Source organism: Garra rufa, chromosome 9 (genome assembly GCF_049309525.1).
Source record: "Garra rufa chromosome 9, GarRuf1.0, whole genome shotgun sequence".
Lineage (NCBI taxonomy): Eukaryota > Metazoa > Chordata > Actinopteri > Cypriniformes > Cyprinidae > Garra > Garra rufa.
The window spans coordinates 37938799-37958290 of record NC_133369.1 but is presented as its reverse complement, the minus strand read 5'-3'; the positions used below and the strand labels follow the sequence as shown (position 1 = coordinate 37958290).

The 19492-nt window shown below is 42.0% G+C and overlaps 1 protein-coding gene across 1 annotated transcript; it reads right to left on the bottom strand.

The window, feature by feature from the left end:
- Nucleotides 1–15857: 15857 nt before the first annotated feature.
- On the bottom strand, nucleotides 15858–17212 carry uts2r3 (urotensin-2 receptor 3). Its single transcript, XM_073847985.1, has one exon. It carries the CDS (start codon nucleotides 17210–17212, stop codon nucleotides 16064–16066), a length of 1149 nt encoding a protein of 382 aa, XP_073704086.1. The 3' UTR covers nucleotides 15858–16063.
- Between the last annotated feature and the right edge of the window lie 2280 nt (nucleotides 17213–19492).

Genomic DNA, 19492 nt, shown 5'->3' with positions numbered 1-19492 from the left:
AACTTCCCTGGCTAGTCCACAGACCGACCAAAATCGGTCAACTGTGGTAACGTTATGTTTTGTAACGTTAAATGGCTTGTGTATAGCGATATATTTACTGGTAATAATTCAAACCGTTTAGTTTTAATGATGAATAAAGTCAGCAAACTTCATTCAGTTGTCGGTCTATGTTAACGTTATCTTGTAGCTTTAGTGTTTTTTCCTTCTACGTAACAATGCAGCATACGCAGGCTATTTTAATGCTAATATTGCCACTGGGTAATATTTTAATTTTAACTACAACCGAACAGTATTTTAGCTTAATGTAAACCAATAAATCGGACCCTTAATGTAAAATAAAATCAAATAAAATCTCGTCTTTGTATACTGACGTCTGATTGCCAATGAATCACTTGAATCGATTCGATAACGAATCATACGATCCGAGCAAGTTCACAAATCAACAAATAAGAACTAAATAAGCCAATTATTGCTGCATGAAATTTAGACACATGGAATTAAACAATCATATTGGTGCAATAATGCGATAAAAAGCAAAATGCTCATGAATATGGATTCGAAAGAATCGATTTGCGGTTTTCAGACTTCCCATCATTAGGTGGCTTTTGTTTTGGGGTATCCTTTACGTTAATATCAACAAAAAAATACCCTTTACCCTAATAAGCTTAAATAAAAGTTTTCAGTAAGGCAATGTTTGACTGATTTTTTTTTTAAAATTCAGATAATTGAAGATTCATCCTCTGTTTTTGATATCTATATGTTTCTGAGGTAAATTTGATACAATATATATGATAATAATACATCAAATAATTTAAAATCCTAAATAAGTTTTATCTGGACTACTTTTGTGATGCATTTGACAGAAAACGTGAGCATTCTGCTAAAAAAGAAAGTCAAGTTTAGAATGATCTTTTAAGGTGAATAAATAAGTAGTGACTGAAGTTAATATTTTGCATAAATTATTCATATACTACCAATAACATCTAACTCTTGTTTATGCTGGACTCTCAATTAAGGCAAGACACAACAGGTGAATAGAATAAAAAAAAAGGTAATCGCCTTACCCCTGTTGATTGATTACATTGATAATTGCACATTTTTTGTATTACAAGTTTTGTAAAATGTTAGGTTTAACATATATAAATATATTATTTAATGTAATATGCACAAATTTGCATAAATTTCTAGTACAAAAATCTAAACACTAGATGAAGTCAGTTTCAAAATGCTTATTGTTTAATTTTTTTGACATAGAGTCAAATGTTTTTAAAGATATTGTGGTATCTCATTTGTCACCATAAATCAGAAAATATTCAAAGCAGACAGAAAACAATATATTTTCAATTTTGGGGGGGGAAATAAAGTGTTGTATATAATCAAGCAAATCATATATGAACAAATCCCTCTGTAAAAACCTTCAGGATATAGACGGGAATAAAAACGTAAAGTTTGGTGTGTGTAAGTGCTGCTGAAGTGGAGATTTATGGCTCAGTGTAGGAGAAAAAACTCATTTTGAGAAAACACCCTTTAAAAATACATATTGTAATTGAAATCTATTGACACAAATAGATAAAGTGCTATAAAAGAAACACTTAACAGTGTCTTTTGGATGTTTTCTTTCCACTAGTCTGAAAAAAAAAACACTTTATGAAAAACCAAATAGCCCAAAATCTCAAACATGACAGGTGCATGAAAAAACAGCATTTTTGCCTGCAGTGTCTCCCCTTAAACTGTCAATATATATATATTTTTTGAAATGTCCAACAATTTTAACATTATATCATGATTTAAATTTAAGAGTTATATTAGACTACATTAACAGTCACTTGCACTTACAGTGTTTCATCCAATTTTGCATTGTGCTTATATGTAACTATTAACAGTTTCTTTAGAGAGCATGTTTTAGCAGCCATTTGTGCAGCACAATTTTTTTTTTTTTTTTTTTTTTAGATTTTTCCATTCTATAAATGAGCAGTAAAAGAAGTCTGGGGCTTTCGGTCCTTGGAGACCAGTTTCACTTACATCTAAGGAAACTGCAATAAGATGATGATCTTTTTGATGGAAATGGCATGTACATATTGTTTTGTGTAGCTGAATTTACATTTCTGTAACAAACACTTGTTACTGAGCAAAATACTGCACCAGAAGATTCTTATTGGTTGAGTTTATGGGTTAAATATTGTATATGCTTTTTTATTAATGAACTGTAACATAATTCTCTTTTGAGAGCATTCATAAATATGTATGTGTCCACCCCCAGATTCCTTTTCCTTCAGTGTGGACATTGTGAAGCAGGAAGACACAGATGAGACAGATTTTGGTGCAGTGGCAGCATGCAGCAGGTTTCTGAGAAGTCTGTGGGTGTAGACACTAGTCAACCAGTTCCACTTTCCTCTCAACAAACTGAAAGAAGAAACTGATCTTTACTGTGGAAATGGCAAGTTTTCTGTAACACAGTTATGAATTTAAAGTTAGCATGCCAATATGAATGATAACCAGAGAAGTGGGGCATTTGTGACAACATTCAAAAAGAACATTGTTAAAAGAATTCATGAACTTAAGGGTGCACAAATAAAATCCTGGTTAAAATACTTAAGATTATATTTTAAAGTATTATCATATTTTTAGTGTTTTTAAATTGTTTATAGTGGCAAAGGTGATCTAAATATAAAAATTAGAGTGAATAAATTAAATTGTTATTATTGATACATTTTGACACAAGATACCTTGTCTACAATATATTTCCATGTTGAAAACTACACCAATCTGAAGCAGATTGATCTGTTGTATCTTGAGGAAAAGTTGCCCTCAGTTTATTGTCAGATTTATTAAAAAATAGTGCTGGAACTTCTCTGCTTTTTTTTCCTTCTTACTCTTTTATGCGTGTGCAATTTTATATTTCATTTTATGTATATTTTAAACTTTAATTTTATGGTGAAATCCATTTTGAGAGACTGAAAAGCTAAAATAAAAAATAGTGATTTTCAGGTGCTGTCAGTTAGGCTACATCAGACCACAAGGAGGTGCAAGATCTCTACAAAAGCCCAAGCATTACTGTCATACAACTGATTATTTGCAGTGTCCATAAGTGAAGTCTGATTTTGAAAATGTTTGTCCTTAAACCTAGAAATAAGTTTTAAAATGCTGAGAAGTCTAAAATAATGGCATGAAATTAAAGATTTTTCTTGTTCACTAATCAAAAATAAACAAATACTGTATGTTATTTTAACCGTGTGACCTTATTTGCACAGAAGCTCGTGTTCTTGCTTTCACTGGAGCATTAAGAAATCATGCTGGAAAACATAATTATTAGGTTTTAACTTGCATTAATTGATATGCTGATAAATTCATTTGTAGTTAGAAAAATGCAAACAAGAAGCATTTTCACTATTGGTCTCAGACTATTGTATTTATCTGAAGTGTGGAGTTCCAGTTATAAGAACAGAGCGATTAGCTGAGCACGAGTGAGGGATGGCATTGAGGAGAGTTGCAGACATGGCATTTTAACAGTTTTGCTGGTCAGTACCAGAGTGTGAACAGTGGCTCTGATGTTCATTTATATAACCTCCGGCCTCCAAAGTACGCAAGCCAGGGTCTCGCCTGATCTTGGCGGCTGACATGGATGTGTGAAGACAGGGATTGAGGCAGGAGACGGGTGCTTTATGGCACCACAGCCCCACGGCCTACAAAGAGACACTTGTATTGCTGGCCTCTTCTGTTTGCTGCCAGTGTTAGACAGGTTTTCTGTCACATCTGCAAGATTTGCAACGTGCTGACATAAACGTTCTGGTGTATGTGTGTGAACATAGGTTACGGTAATAAAGCCGGCGATCAGCACCCTTGAGCAAGTCGTTGTGGGTTGCTTTTTGCTTGAAGAGTCTTTGTAAGCTGTCTCAAATAAATGTTACAAAAACTGATTTTAGTAAGTTTTTGTCATGCACAACAACTTGACCAGTGGCCTCAAAAGTATTTGGACAAACACAGTCTCATGGCACTATGTAACTATTTTACATTTTGTCTAATTCATTTGAATTTTCTCCATTCTGTCTGTATGCTTTTGTACAATCTGCTTAATGCTTATGCCCCACCGATGGTTCGGTTTAAGGGTGGACCTTACTTACTTTTCTTGTCTTATGAACCACATTGTTCAAATGTGCATATGAAATTGTCCACTCATAAAATACTGTTTTCTCTTTCTCATTAAATTAGGTTTATTTGGATCCTTGAGTCGTGACCCTTGACCACAAAACCAGTCATAAATAGCACGGGGGTATTTGTAGCAATAGCCAAAAATACATTGTATGGGTCAAAATTATTGATTTTCCTTTTACGGCAAAAATCATTAGGATATTAATTAAAGATCACTTTCCATAAAGATACTACATACATTTTCTACCGTAAATATATCAAAACTTAGTATTATACATGGCTAAGAACTTCATTTGGACAACTTTAAAGTTGATTTTCTCAATATTTTGATTTTGTTTTGCACCCTCAGATTTCAGATTTTCAAATAGTTGAATCTCAGCCAAATATTGTCATATCCTAACAAACCATACATGAATGAAAGGGTTATGTATTCAGATTTCATTTTATAAATGACAATTTGGTCCTGGGTCACATATCTGTATAAATGACAGAACACAATACTTTACCTTGAACATTTTTAAATTCGTACATGTGTCCTAGGCTAGCATATTACCACAGGTGCAGTTAATCTCTGAGCACTACGTTTTCGAGTCTGAAAACTTGAAATTATCCAAACATCTTTTCACCAAACAAACAACGGAAACCAGGAAATATGGTATCAGTTTTTTTTTTATGTCAACTGCAACACACTTGAATGTGCAAACAGAGAGAACGGTTCTGATTGGCTGTTAGGACACGCGGCGTTTTTGTTTCTTTTGAGTACAGTCAAATTGCTTGTTGCTAGCATTCTTGTTCACATCGCGCAAGAGTAAGTATACATTTTTAGAATAACAATATAATATTGTATAAATTAACTTCTCACAAACGTTTTTCTTTCTTGTGAAATATTTTACTAGAAAAATATGCTTTTTAAAATTTGTAATCAAACCAGTTGCTTCTCAAAATGATTCAAAGCACTGAAAACATCTGGTTAAAGCCTTGCAAATGCAACAAGCATTGTGTTCAATAACATGTTTTACAACTTTTTGTCAGCTTCAATTATAAAAGTGACTTAAGATCAGTTACAATCTTAAATTTTATACTACCCTGCTCAAAACAAAACAAAAAGTTATTATAGAATTTGAAATGGTTTTACTGGTTAAAATGGAAATTTTATTGGTTTTACTAGAACTCTAATGGTCCCTGTGGGTCTCTGCTGGTAATTTGTCAACTTTTCTTGGTGGCTTGTTAAAACCATTAAATCCTTATGGAGTATGTCCCAAAACACTACATGAAACCTTTTAAATTGTTTTTAATGGTTAATAGTTAATGGTTTGTAATGTTTGTATTGGAAACTGTAGAAGGTTTGCACTTACGATTTGGTCATTTACCTGAATACGCAGCCATATTGGCGAAACTCGGATGGAAACAACAGCATGGATTGCACGGTTAATGTAGTACTGAATACGTTGTTCTGCTAATTTATGCTGTCTAAACCACTAAAAAAATTTGTGGAAGCTGCTAAATCATACGGACTTAGTAGGCAGGAAAGGGTGCAATATTTTGTCAAACTAAAGTTAATAGGTGGTAAAGATACATGCAAGCAGTATTAATTAAGATATTAGCCTAATATTTCACCTACCTGACTGGAAATTAGAACAAACAAGAATGTTGTCAAGATTCTTGCCCTGGTTCAGTTTGGCCAACCACAAACGCCTTTTGTTCCTCAGACAGTTTTTTTGCACTTTTCCCCTTGATTTCTTATAACTTTTGGCAGCCTATAGTATGTTTTCCCTGGTTCGACCGATTAGTACAGCCCAAAACATGACAATAATTTTAGCAGCACTTCAGCAAAATTTGTCAGTTCCGTTTGGTTCAGTGGCTTTCTGTGATGGTTTCTATTGTTTTTTTTTCAGCAGGGATGAGTTCACTGATCAGCTGAAAGAAGACCTAATTTAGGCCTACTAAAATCAGGTGACTTGGTTGGCTCGAAACACTGCTTCGAAAGATTCATAAAGTTTAGGAGCTTCCTAACTTTTGTTTCATATCACATTTTGTGCATTTTTTCCCCCTACTTCGTTTGATATTTTGGGGCAATTGTATATTCTTTAACGGCTTATAAAAAGAAAAAGAGGGGTAAGAAAGAGCGATGGGCATACAAAGAAAGAAAGAGAGAGAGAAGAAACAGATGGGAATTTTGAATTTAGGTCTGTGTATGTGTGTCTTAGAGAAAGGGAGCCTCTTATTCGCTCTCAGCAGGAGCTTGGCCTGAAGTTCGGCCTAGTCTCGTCTGCCCAGCAGGAGACTTTCCTGAGCTGACTGCCCAAGGGAGGGGCACCTGCCCCTGCCACAAACACTGCAGCACAGGCAAGGGAAAAGGAGGGGCGCGTGAGGATGGAAAGACACTCAGGATTCCAGGAACAGGAACATGTGTTGGATTTATGAAGCACACAGGTAACACAAAACGATGCAGTGAAAAAAAAAAAAAAACTATTTCCCCCCATACGTACCTCTGAGGTCTGTCTTTCTGCTGCCTTCTTCAAAATGAAAGGTTTCTCTGACACAGTCACAGTGGTTATTGTTGGAAACCTCAATTATACCAACTCTTGGTGACTACCAATATAAACTGACAGCTTATGGATTTGCTGCCCTCCCTCATGGCAATATTTTCCACTGTTTGGGTTTGCTGGAGACCAGCACATGTTTGAAGTTTATCACACGCTCAATCATTCAGACCCTCATGAGAGAGAACAACGGAGAGAGGGTCCCTAGACTGACTCCCCCAGCTCAACTTGAATATTGTCATTAAACTATAAGGCTTAGAACATTCCTCAGAAGACTTATTCATGTTAAATACTATTAAATTGGGTTGATCTATCTAAATGTAAATCTATCAGCAGTGCTGCAAATATTGTAACATGGATGACCATAAGGAGCCTAATTTTCTAAACTTTTTCATAATTTACCTTTCCTTGAGTCATTCTGACCCCATATTATTTCCTTTCTTTTGTAAAACGCAAAATGTTATGTTTGGCAAAATGTTCAAGCCTCTCTTTTCCTTATAACGAAAGACTGATTTCCACTGCCAAGCTCCAAAAAGCAATATAATATCACAGGAGTTGTCCATATGATTAACGTGCCATATTTCAAGCCATACAGTAACTTTATATGAAAAACGGATCCAAATTTAAGCCATTATTCACTTTTAGTCTTCCCCATTGGTGATCACTGACATAGCATATGGGTTCAGTAGACTTTAAATATAGTGACTTAGTCATAAGAGCTATTTATATCACACTTTTTTTTTTTGGAACTTGACAGTATAAATCACTCCATTTTACATGTTTGGAAGACAGAAGCTCAGACATACTGCTTAAAGGGGACATCAGATGCCCATTTTCCAAAGTTGCTATGATTCTTTGGGGTCTTCATGAAATGTCTGCAACATACTTTGGTTAAAATTCCTCAATAGTCAAGGACCTTTGTACCTTGTCAAAAACAGCTCTGTTCACAACGACCCGTTTTGGTCCATGGCTCTTTAAATGATAATGAGCTACTGCTCACTTTGTCCCTCTCTTACGTTTTTTGTGTATTCGGTGACCATAAAAAAACCAAACTTATCCACTGTATCCTCATGATGTCGAGAGAAAATTTTCACTTTTATATCAAACTACAAAAACACACATCAATATACACATCTTCATTCTGTTCAAACGTTTTCACCCCACAGCTTTAAATGCATTGTGTTTCCTTCTGAAGCATCAGTGAGCGTTGGAACCTTCTGTAATACACTCTTAAAAATAAAGGTGCTTCACGATGCCATAGAAGAACCTTTTTGTCTAAATGGTTTCATAAAGAACCTTTAACACCTGAAGAACATTTCTGTTTGACAAAAGTTTAATTGTGGCTGTGACGAGCGTCCCGAGAACTCATCAGCGTCGCCCTGGAAACCAACAATCAACACCTGCCTCTCATCACGGCGGGATCGGCTTCAGCTGCAGCTCATCAGCCGGCATGCTTTTAAGCAGCGCAAGACCAGCACAATGTGAGAAGCCTTCTCCAAGACTGGAAGCCTAATGCTCTCTCTCTCTTACCCCTTTTCTACAGACAGCAGCTGAAGACCGGTCCCTCACTCACTCACCTGCACTCCACAAAGGAAGAAGAGCACGCCATTTCACCGCCACTCTGCACCGTATTGACTTTCAAATATTTTCAGTTATTTCAATAAAATCCACCCTCCGGGGCTGTTTCACTGAGTTCTCTGTCCTGTGATCTCTCACCCCGCGACAGCCTGGTGGAGAATGCGGGCAGATTAGTGAAGATTTCACGGCCGAGAACTCACATCACTCACCCGAACTTTTTTTTCCCTCTTCCCCACTATGTCTCTTGCCAGAGCCGTCGGTGTGCGCTCCTCCCCCGAAATGGATCAGCTACTTCAGCGACTCACCGAGGTCAGCATCCGCCAGCAGCAAATTGTAGAGCACCTCGCGACGAGACAGGGCGAAACGGAGCAGGAGCTCGCCGCCCTCCGCGCTACTGCCGCAGCCCAACGCGCTCCGCTGCCAGACTCTCGAGTTCAAGCTACCCGGTTGCTACCCAAGCTCACGCCCCATGACGACATCGAGGCGTTTCTCCAGATGTTCGAGAGCACGGCGGCGACGGAAGCTTGGCCAGCAGAAGACTGGGCGCGGGCGCTGGCACCTCTCCTGAGTGGTGAAGCTCAACGGGCCTACTTCTCCTTACCGGCGGACTTAGCCAATGACTACAATGAAGTAAAGAGAGAGATTCTAGGGAGAATGGGACTCTCGCCCGTCTGTGCCGCCCAGCTATTCACGGAATGGGAGTACAAACCTCGATCCCCCGCCCGCGCCCAGGTCGTCGAGCTCTTACGTCTGGCACGGCACTGGCTGCTTGAGGGGAATCCTACGGCCGAACAGGTAGCGGAGCGCGTTGTGATTGAACGCCTGCTGCGTGCGTTGCCTCGCTCCCATCGTCAGGCAGTAGCAATGAGAAGCCCCAACACTGTCCAGGAGTTGATCGACGCCATCGAGCTGGCGGATGCGGCCCAACACCGGGAAGCCGGGGAGCGAGCGCCACCGTTTCCCCGGAGGGTGGTCCAGGAGCGACGCGCGCCGGAGGGCACACAGCGGCAGTATAGCAGACCGGCGGCTCCCTCACCCCGCGATGAGCCCATGCCAACGGAGACACCGACACAACCAACCCGGAACTGGCTGGCAGGCTGCATTGTGCACTCGGATCCACCATCAGGAGCCCCGGAGGCGGACCTCAAGATTAACGGAAAGAGTTTCCGTGCCCTCCTGGACTCCGGTAGTGCGGTCACCCTGGTCCAGGCACACCTTCTCCCTCCCCGTGGAGACACGAAGACGGTCTTACCCATTACGTGTGTGCACGGAGAAACTAGACACGTTCCCGCTCGAAAGGTGACGATTTCCGCGGTGCCTGGCTCCTGGTCACTGGAGGTCGGACTGGTTAAAGATCTTCCCGTCCCGGTACTATTGGGGAGGGATTGGCCAGGGTTCGACCGCCTACTCACGATCGCCACCCAGCCTGTCAGCCCCAGAGGGAGCCGCCCGAAGCGAAAAGCAGGCCGACGTCCGATGCAGCGCTCCGCCCTCCTGGCTTCCGACAGTGCTAGAGACGGTGAGTCCCCTTCCCATCATCCTAATCTGTTCTTTGATGTCTTTCAGCAGGTCACGGAAGGGGGCTCATTTGCACGAGAGCAAAAGGAGGATGACAGACTGAAGCACTGTTGGACGCAAGTGCGCTGCATCGAAGGTCGCGACGTTCAGCCTCCTCCTCATCCCGTCCCTCACTTTGTCGTCCAAAACGGTCTGCTATACTGTGTCGCCCAGCGAAGGGGGGAGGAGAAACATCTCCTAGTGGTACCCCGGACCAAGACGGAGGCGGTCCTGGAGCTAGCCCACTCGCACCCTATGGCCGGACACCTAGGACGAGAAAACACCATCCAACGCATCCGGGATCGTTTCCACTGGCCGGGGCTCGACGCGGAGGTGAGAAGCTTCTGCCAAGCTTGTCCCACATGCCAGAAGACCTCGCCCAGGAAACCTCCCCCCTCGCCGTTAATCCCTCTCCCCATCATCGACGTGCCCTTCGAGCGCATCGGGATGGACCTAGTGGGGCCGCTGCCGAAGTCTGCCCGGGGACATGAGCACATCCTGGTCGTCCTGGACTATGCCACTCGGTACCCGGAAGCAGTGCCCCTACGCAAAGCCACGGCCAAGAACATCGCACAGGAACTCTTCCAGCTATTCAGCCGAGTCGGCATCCCGGCCGAGATCCTGACCGATCAAGGTACTCCCTTCATGTCCCGGCTAATGGCTGACCTGTGCAGGCTGCTGCGGGTGAAGCAGTTGAGAACCACTGTCTACCACCCGCAAACGGACGGCCTCGTCGAACGCTTTAACCAGACCCTGAAACAGATGCTTCGACGAGTCACGGCAGAGGATCGGAGGGACTGGGACTTGATGCTGCCGTATGTCCTGTTTGGCGTTCGCGAGATCCCGCAGGCCTCAACTGGCTTCACCCCGTTTGAGCTTCTCTTCGGCCGACAACCCCGCGGCCTCCTTGACGTGGCAAAGGAGGCCTGGGAGCAGCAGCCTGCCCGTCACCGCTCTGTTGTCGAGCACGTCCAGCAGATGAGGGAGAAAATCGACCGGGTCATGCCGTTAGTCCGGGAACATCTGGTTAAAGCTCAACAGTCCCAACAACGACACTACAACCGGGCAGCCCAACCACGGGTGTTCCAACCCGGGGAGCGAGTGATGGTCCTAGTCCCCAATGCGGCCTGCAAGTTCCTCGCCACCTGGCAGGGTCCTTACTCCGTTGTGGAACAAGTTGGTCCAGTGACATACCGCCTACGGCAGCCAGGAAGAAGACGCCCGGACCAGTTATACCATATAAACCTCCTTAAAAAGTGGGTCGGGACTAGGGACCAGCTCGCCGCTCTCCACGTCTCCGAGCCCGTGGTTGTTGATGTCAACCCCCACCTCTCAGCTGCCCAGAAGGGAGACCTACAACAGCTGATCGGTCAGTTCTCCGACGTGTTCTCACCTCTCCCCGGGCAGACCACCGTGTTACAACACGACATCCGAACCCCGCCTGGAGTCATCATTCGGCAGCGACCTTATCGGGTCCCTGAGGCTCGTCGGCAGGCTATTGAGAATGAAGTACGACAAATGCTGAAGTTGGGGGTGATCGAACCATCGCGCAGCCCATGGTCCAGCCCCATCGTGATGGTACCCAAACCAGACGGCACCCTCCGATTTTGTAACGACTTCAGACGACTCAACGAGGTGTCCGAGTTCGACAGCTACCCCATGCCTCGAGTGGATGAGCTCCTGGACCGATTGGGACGGGCCCGGTACATCTCCACTCTAGACCTAACAAAAGGCTACTGGCAGGTACCTCTGTCCGACTCTGCAAAACCCAAAACTGCTTTCTCCACCCCCAGCGGACACTGGCAGTACCGGACCCTCCCCTTCGGTCTGCATGGAGCTCCCGCGTCCTTCCAACGATTAATGGACATCATCCTCCGGCCTCACCAAGCGTATGCCGCCGCCTACTTGGATGATGTCGTGATCCACTCGGAGGCATGGGAGGATCACCTCGACCGGCTGCGGAGGGTGCTGTCCGAACTCCGAAGGGCTGGACTAACCGCCAACCCCCGGAAATGTCACCTGGCCCAATACGAAGCAAAGTACCTGGGTTATCAAGTAGGACGAGGGCTGATCCGTCCCCAAGAGAAGAAGGTGGAGGCCGTACGGACTGCCCCAAAGCCCAAGTCCAAGACCCAGGTACGTGCCTTTTTGGGGTTGGCGGGTTATTATCGCTGCTTCATCCCCAACTTCTCCTCTCTAGCCTCCCCCCTGACAGACCTGACCAGGAAGGGGCAGCCGGAGAAGGTCCAGTGGACACCAGAAGCAGACGAGGCGTTTCGGCGAATCAAGGAGGCACTCACCTCAGAGCCGGTTTTGCGGGCTCCCGACTTTAGCTGCCCCTTCCTGCTGCAAACCGACGCCTCAGACACCGGCCTTGGGGCCGTCCTCTCCCAGGTCCAGGAGGGAGAGGAACACCCTGTCTTGTACATCAGCAGGAAACTGTCCTCAGCCGAGAGAAACTACGCCACCGTGGAGAGGGAGGCCCTGGCCATCAAGTGGGCAGTCCTGGAGCTGCGCTACTACCTCCTCGGCCGGAAGTTCACCCTGGTGACCGATCACGCCCCACTCCAGTGGATGGCCAAAGCCAAGAACACCAACGCCAGGGTGACCAGATGGTTCCTCGCGCTCCAGGACTTCCACTTTGTTGTGAAGCATCGGGCCGGGGCCACCAACAACAACGCCGATGGACTCTCTCGGATCTGGGCAGCTTTTGCAGGTCTGTCAGGGGTCACTCCCCTCCCACCCCCTGTTTCTCCCCTTCTAACACATATTATTCGCAGGACCAGGACGACGCTTAGGGGGGGGGAGTGTGACGAGCGTCCCGAGAACTCATCAGCGTCGCCCTGGAAACCAACAATCAACACCTGCCTCTCATCACGGCGGGATCGGCTTCAGCTGCAGCTCATCAGCCGGCATGCTTTTAAGCAGCGCAAGACCAGCACAATGTGAGAAGCCTTCTCCAAGACTGGAAGCCTAATGCTCTCTCTCTCTTACCCCTTTTCTACAGACAGCAGCTGAAGACCGGTCCCTCACTCACTCACCTGCACTCCACAAAGGAAGAAGAGCACGCCATTTCACCGCCACTCTGCACCGTATTGACTTTCAAATATTTTCAGTTATTTCAATAAAATCCACCCTCCGGGGCTGTTTCACTGAGTTCTCTGTCCTGTGATCTCTCACCCCGCGACATGGCTTATAAAAAAGGTTCTTCAGATTATAAAAAGACATTTGACTTTGAAATCTTTGACTGAATGATTCTTTGTGGAACCAAAAATGGTTCTTCTATGGCATCACTGTAAAGAACCTTTTAAAGCACCTTTAATTTTAAGAGTGTAGTTGGGATCTCAAAATTATACAGTCATTATTCAAATAGACACAAATGCTGAAAAAGCAAAGAATCTGTGGGACCTGAATGATTTTTTCTGATTCAGGACAAACAAGGGACTCATGAACAACTATCCCAAAAAAACAACAACAACACAAAATTAAGAGAGTGTATGCAAACTTTTGAACAGGGTAGTTTTTGTAAGTTCAACTATTATATGTAAACATCTTTTATGTGAAATATCATATTCAGGTCAGTACTAAATAAAAAATAACATGCATTTTGTATGATCCCTCTTATTTTGGTAAAATAATTCACATTTTGCTAATTCTGTGAGGTGTATGTAAACTTTTGACCCACATGTTGAAACCATGTATTATTTACTGTGTATTTCAAAGGGGACATTGGATGCAAAATTCACTTTTACATCATGTTTGTATATATAGTTGAAGTCAAAAGTGGTGGTAAATTGTAAACTATCATTTAATGTAAAATAACTATAAAATATGCGCTACAAACTTATGTTTTACAGGTGCAGAGTGGATGAGTGGGACAAACTAAGGCTGTTTTGGCAACCATATCATCACGGAAGAGGACATCATTTATGACTTTCAACGGTCACACTATGAGGTAGGAACATACACATAATACTCTTTCACCATGCTCTGATGTTTCTCAGGTAAATGGAAACACATGCCCAAAAGAAATGAAAAAAGTAGGGAGGTGCACACATCAGGTCCTCATGGAGTCCATGTTAGATGGCATTCTTCCAAACTACATACAGACTGGGTGGATGTGTTAGACTAAACGACGAGAACATCAGCATTCTATGATATAGCGCAGTCAAATCATGAGCCCGAACATAGAAATCGTACATAAAGAAATAATATATGCTTGTTAGGTATGTTTGGAAGCATGGCAGCTGGTTTAGGCTGGTTATGAGCTGCTCAGGACTAGCTTAAACCATCTCATGACCAACTATGGACCAGCTCAAACCAGCTGCAATGCTTCAAAACATATCTAATCAGCATGTGCTGTTTTTTCAATGATTTGATGATTAATAGCTTATGTTTCCAGATTACAGTATAAATCACAGTATAAATGCCACATATTGTATTTATTTGTGTATTATTGATTTAATATTCTTTATCATGTTTCATCTTTAAAAAAATATTAGCCATAACTGCCAAGGCCCAAATAGATCCCCAAGGAGCTAAAGACACCTCCATGACACACACACAGACGTCTACAATCTTTTCTCCTCTCTGTCAAACAATATTTGTTCATGAGCGTCACAGAGCAGCAGGCAGCCACAAACCAATACAATGCTGCCATTCAACAATATGCATGAACGTTGCAAACACCAGGTTCCTTCTGGGTAGTCTGTAGTTGTCTATGATAATGTCAATAAGTCACAAACAGCATTACAAAGTTTACTAACCTAGCATGAAGGTCAAGGCACACACACATTTGTGGGTCAGTTTTGAGAAAGTGCAAAAAGCTGATACAGACTCAATAAGGCTCATATTATCCAACGAAAACACAGTCCCATCCAAGCACTGCAGTGCAATACACACACACCCCATGCGAGACCCACAAAAAACTGAATGCTAGCAAAAGCATAGTTCGAGCCAATGCAGACACATAAATAAATGCTTCCTAAATGAAAACCATATTTCATTTGATTTCATTTGCAGTCTCGATCTCTCCCTCTCTTGGTCTTTTCTGTGTTTTTCTCTTCATTTCTTCTTAATTTATCTCATTCCTTTTCTCTTCACTGAAAATCTCACTCATCTGCTATTGTAATAAGGACAGCATTGCTTTACAGTGTTATGTTCCTGCGGTATCATTTAGGCAGAGGTCAGGAAGTCTTCTAAAGCTTCCCAGAGGACTCTCTTAGATCATAAACCATTCTGCTGCTGTTCTTACGTAGAATATTTTTATTGTATATTATGACAAGCACCAGATTTCATTTATAGAAACTTTCAGGCAAGCTTTTTTGTGCAAAGCAATGCAATATTTAACAGTAAAACATAAATATAATACAGATAGGCTGAAAGAAAGTTTTAAAAATATGAAGCATCCAGGTTTGAAGCGGTTTTTGAATACAGTAACATTTGAATTCAATCTTTTTGCATGCATAAACAGGGGAAAGGATGCAGTTTTAAAAACTGAGCAAATTTGTGTATTTGTAAATGTTCAAAGTTGTGTTTAAAATGGCATAATTCAATTAATTTATAACAAAAAGTCAGGTAAAACAAAAACAAGACAAGTATTCATATAAGGTGCCAATAAATACACAAAGTCAGGACTATAATAGATCTGTTGAGTATTTTAGTTGAGTATAATGAAGTACCTCATGGAGAACATAATGTCCTGTTGGAGAATGAGAAATTGTGAGTCTTGGCTTCATGACAGAAGTGATTTATCCTCCTCGAAAGAGCAAACTCTGACACGTCCTTTAGCTTTGAGCCAAATCTATACTATGTAATTTCTCCTTTGCACTTAGACTAATAAACCAATTTGGTAGTTAAATGGTTCACACCTGTTGTTAGACCATCCTGGGGCGATTCGTCCTGACGAAGCTTGTTTGTCCCTTTCAAGACGCCCCATAAAACAGATGTTTCACACGTTTCAGGCCGCTAATATTTAACGGCAGTTTGACCAGAATTTTTGGTTTCCATTTCAAAGGTGATGAACTCTCTTTCACTTTCATAAGTATTCGCCCCTTAGTATTTCATTTTGGATTGCAGGGACCTTAAATGTGCAATGCAGAGCAGAGAACATACACCATCATTGCCTTGGATTACAGAGTATTGCTATTTGCACAGCACACGTATAAAGCTATAATCTTTAAGCCCTTTAGCACCAAAATTTGTAATTTGTTTAATAAACATGACTATGCACAGTCTTATTGTTGTTCAGAGCTGCCCTTGTGGCAAAGTGGGGCAGCCGCACTTATCGCCTTCCTGCTGGTCCGCCTGCGCTTTCCTGTCAGCAGTGTGTAGAAGAACGGATTCACACATGAGTTCCCATAAGTCAACCCTGTGAGGATGCGATTAATGGTTACCTGTGTGCCCACGGGCACTACGCGCAGAACCTCAGGCCGGTACAGTGGTAGAAGCTGCCAGATCCAGAACGGAAGAAAGCAAGCCCAGAAAGCCAGCACGATCCCCAGGATGAGGAGCAGGACTTTTGGGCGAGGTGCACGGGGTGGGTAGGCGTTGCCCCCTCCAGCCCAAGCTGGCTGTGTCTGAGATACCCAGTAGAGTCTGCCTAAAGCTGCATACAATGCTCCGATGGCCAGTCCTGGGCCTAGGATGCTGGTGCAGAAGAGTACACTGAGGTATGCTTTCGAACTCTGCTCATCCCAGGCAGGAACGCACAACTTGCCTTCCTGGTTCTCTCCGTCCTCCAGGTGCAAAGTGATCATCATGGGCAAACTGAGAGCCACGGCAAAACCCCATGCCAAAGCGACTCTCAGGAGTCCAGAGGAAGGTGTGGACGAGGCTGCCAGTGGATCAGCCACAGCTCGATACCGATCAAGACTCATAGCAGTGAGGGTGAAGATGCTTGCGTGCATGGTGAGCAAATCCAGACTGAGTAGAAGCCGACAGCCTAGCTCACCGAAGGCCCAGTCAGATGCCAAACTGTCGTACACAATGAAGGGAGCAGTGGAGAGGTACACGAGATCTGCCAAAGCCAGACTAAGAACCTGCAGGTGAAGGGAGGAAGAGGAGGACGACGAGGTGGGAGAAGAGGAGGGAGAAAAAGAAGGGGAGGAGGTGCCGAGACAGGAGGAGTAACAACAGGTTGGAGCGGTACGTCGTCGTCTTGACATCCTACGGCGGCGGATGAGAAGCCCCAGGGTGTACAGGTTGCCCAGAATGCCCAGCAGAGACAAGAGGGATAGGAAAAAGCAGAAGAGGGCTGTGGAGGCTACACTTGGAGATGGGGAGAGAGAGGGAGAGGATGAGGGAAGAGAGAGGTTGGTGAGAAAGGGAAAGGTGTATGAAGGGGAAGGGGAGGAGGAAAGGGAAGTCGAGCCAGAGACGTCCATTTGTCCTGGACAGCAAGATGAGTCCCAAGATGAGTTCACGTCCGTTGAGAGAAAGAGGCCAATGGTATCTTCAGTGTTTTAGAGTAGCTAGTGCTGTGCCCAGGATATCAGGGAGTCCAAATTAGAAGGGGAGAGCTGTGAGTGGACTGCTTTAATGGGTGAGGGAAGAGAGAAACAAAAAAAGAGAAAAAGAAATGGTGATTTTATAAACTTTTTCTTTTTCTACCCTTAAACTATCCTTGCTAAAACAAACAGTGAAAACCATAACAGAAATTCTAATGGTTTCCCCTACAAATACCATTACAATCATTACAAACTTTCAACTTTTAACCATTAAAAATGGTTTTCTGGAGTGTGTTTGGGAACATATTCCATTAGGATTTAGTGGTCTTAACAAGCCACCAATAGAAGGTGACCTAGAAACCCACAGAGTCCATTACAGTTGCCATTAAAACCAATAAAAGTCCCATTATAACCAGTAAAACCATTACAAATTTTGTGATGGTGTCTCTTGTTTTTTTTTTTCAGCAAAGATGTCTCTATAGTTTAGGTCTGACATAGTCTGACAGATAGAAAATATTTCTTTTAGCAGTGTTTTTAATCAATTTTTCAGTATCAGACAACACTTTTAATGGTTTTATTATAGTAAATAAAGGTATTTCTTCAAAAGATACACTTTTGTACCTTTTAGGTACTAATTTAGGCACTTAATAAATTTGAAGTCAAAAGTTTACATACACTTTGCAGAATCTGCAAAATGTTAATTATTTTATTAAAATATTATTTTACCAAATATAATACACATTTGCATATAGTTCACAAAAGAAAATAATAGTTGAATTTATAAAAATGACCCTGTTCAAAAGTTTACATACACTTGATTTTCATAATACTTCGTTTTTACCTGAATGATCCACAGCTGTGTGTTTTTTGTTTAGTGATGGTTGTTCATGAGTCCCTTGTTTGTCCTGAACAGTTAAACTGCGTGCTGTTTTTCATAAAAATCCTTCAGGTCCCACAAATTATTTGGTTTTTCAGCGTTTTTGTGTAATGACTATATGCAACTATAATGGACTCATATGCAACTATAACAGAAGTTTCAAACGCTCACTGATACTTCAGAAGGAAACGCGATGCATTAAGAGTCTGGGGTGAAAACTTTTGAACGTAATGTGAATGTGTACATTTTTCTTATTTTGCCTAAATGTCATTTTTTTTTTCATTTAGTACTGCCCTTCAAAAGCTACAGAAGATACTTACATGTTCCCCAGAAGACAAAGTGAAATTTACCCTGATCTTCAAATTCATAAAGTTTTCACCCCTGACCCCTAAATGCATATTTTTTCTTTCTGAAGCATCAGTGATCATTTGAACCTTCTGAAATAGTTGCATATGAATCCCTCAGTTGTCTTTAGTGTGAAAAGATGAATCTCAAAATCATAAAGTCATTGTTGAAAAGGGTTCAAATACACAAACTTCCGAAAAACCAAAGAATTTGTGGGACCTGAAGGGACTTCATGAACAACTATCACTAAAGAAAAAGGTAGAATAAAAAAAAAAATTGTCAGATAGCAAAAGGTATTAAGAATCAACTTTTGAACATGTAGGGTCATTTTTTATAAATTCAACTATTATTTTCTCTTGTGGACGTAATGTAAACATCTTTTATGAGAAATATCTTATTCAGGTCAGTACTAAATAAAAAAATAACATGCATTTTGTATGATCTCTTTTATTTTGGTCAAATAATTAAAATTTTGCAGAGTCTGCATGGTGTATGTAAACTTTTGACTTCAACTGTACCTTTTCAGTTTCTGAGAGTGTATGTTTTTTTGGTGTACTGATTACATTTATATAACCACAGTTTTATTACAAATACCATGGTTAAACTATGGTTAGTGTATAGGAAAACCATGGTTTATTTGTGGTTCCCATGGTTTTACATGTAGTAACCATGTCTTGTTGGTTCTATTTTTAGTAAAACCTTGGTAATTTTTTGTAAGGGCGAAACTGAAAGTCGTTTGAACGAAAGTCGTGTTGGCTTGAGGCAAATTTAGCAAAAATACGCTACTCAAAAGCTTTTCATTCAGTCGCCTAACTCTCACTCCATTGTGGATTTACATATAGCCTACCATATAGTCACAGGAACTTTTAGATATATTTGTAAACAGTTTTCAAAATTCTCAATTCATCATTTATCAAGAATTTTAAGTTGCGCGAGAAAAGCTGTGCCTGAAAAAAAAAGGACAGAAATTACTTTAAAAAGGCGACCCATGGCTT

Excerpts from the sequence above, each read along its gene's own strand:
- uts2r3 (XM_073847985.1), bottom strand. The coding sequence starts at position 17,212 with ATGGACGTCTCTGGCTCGACTTCCCTTTCCTCCTCCCCTTCCCCTTCA.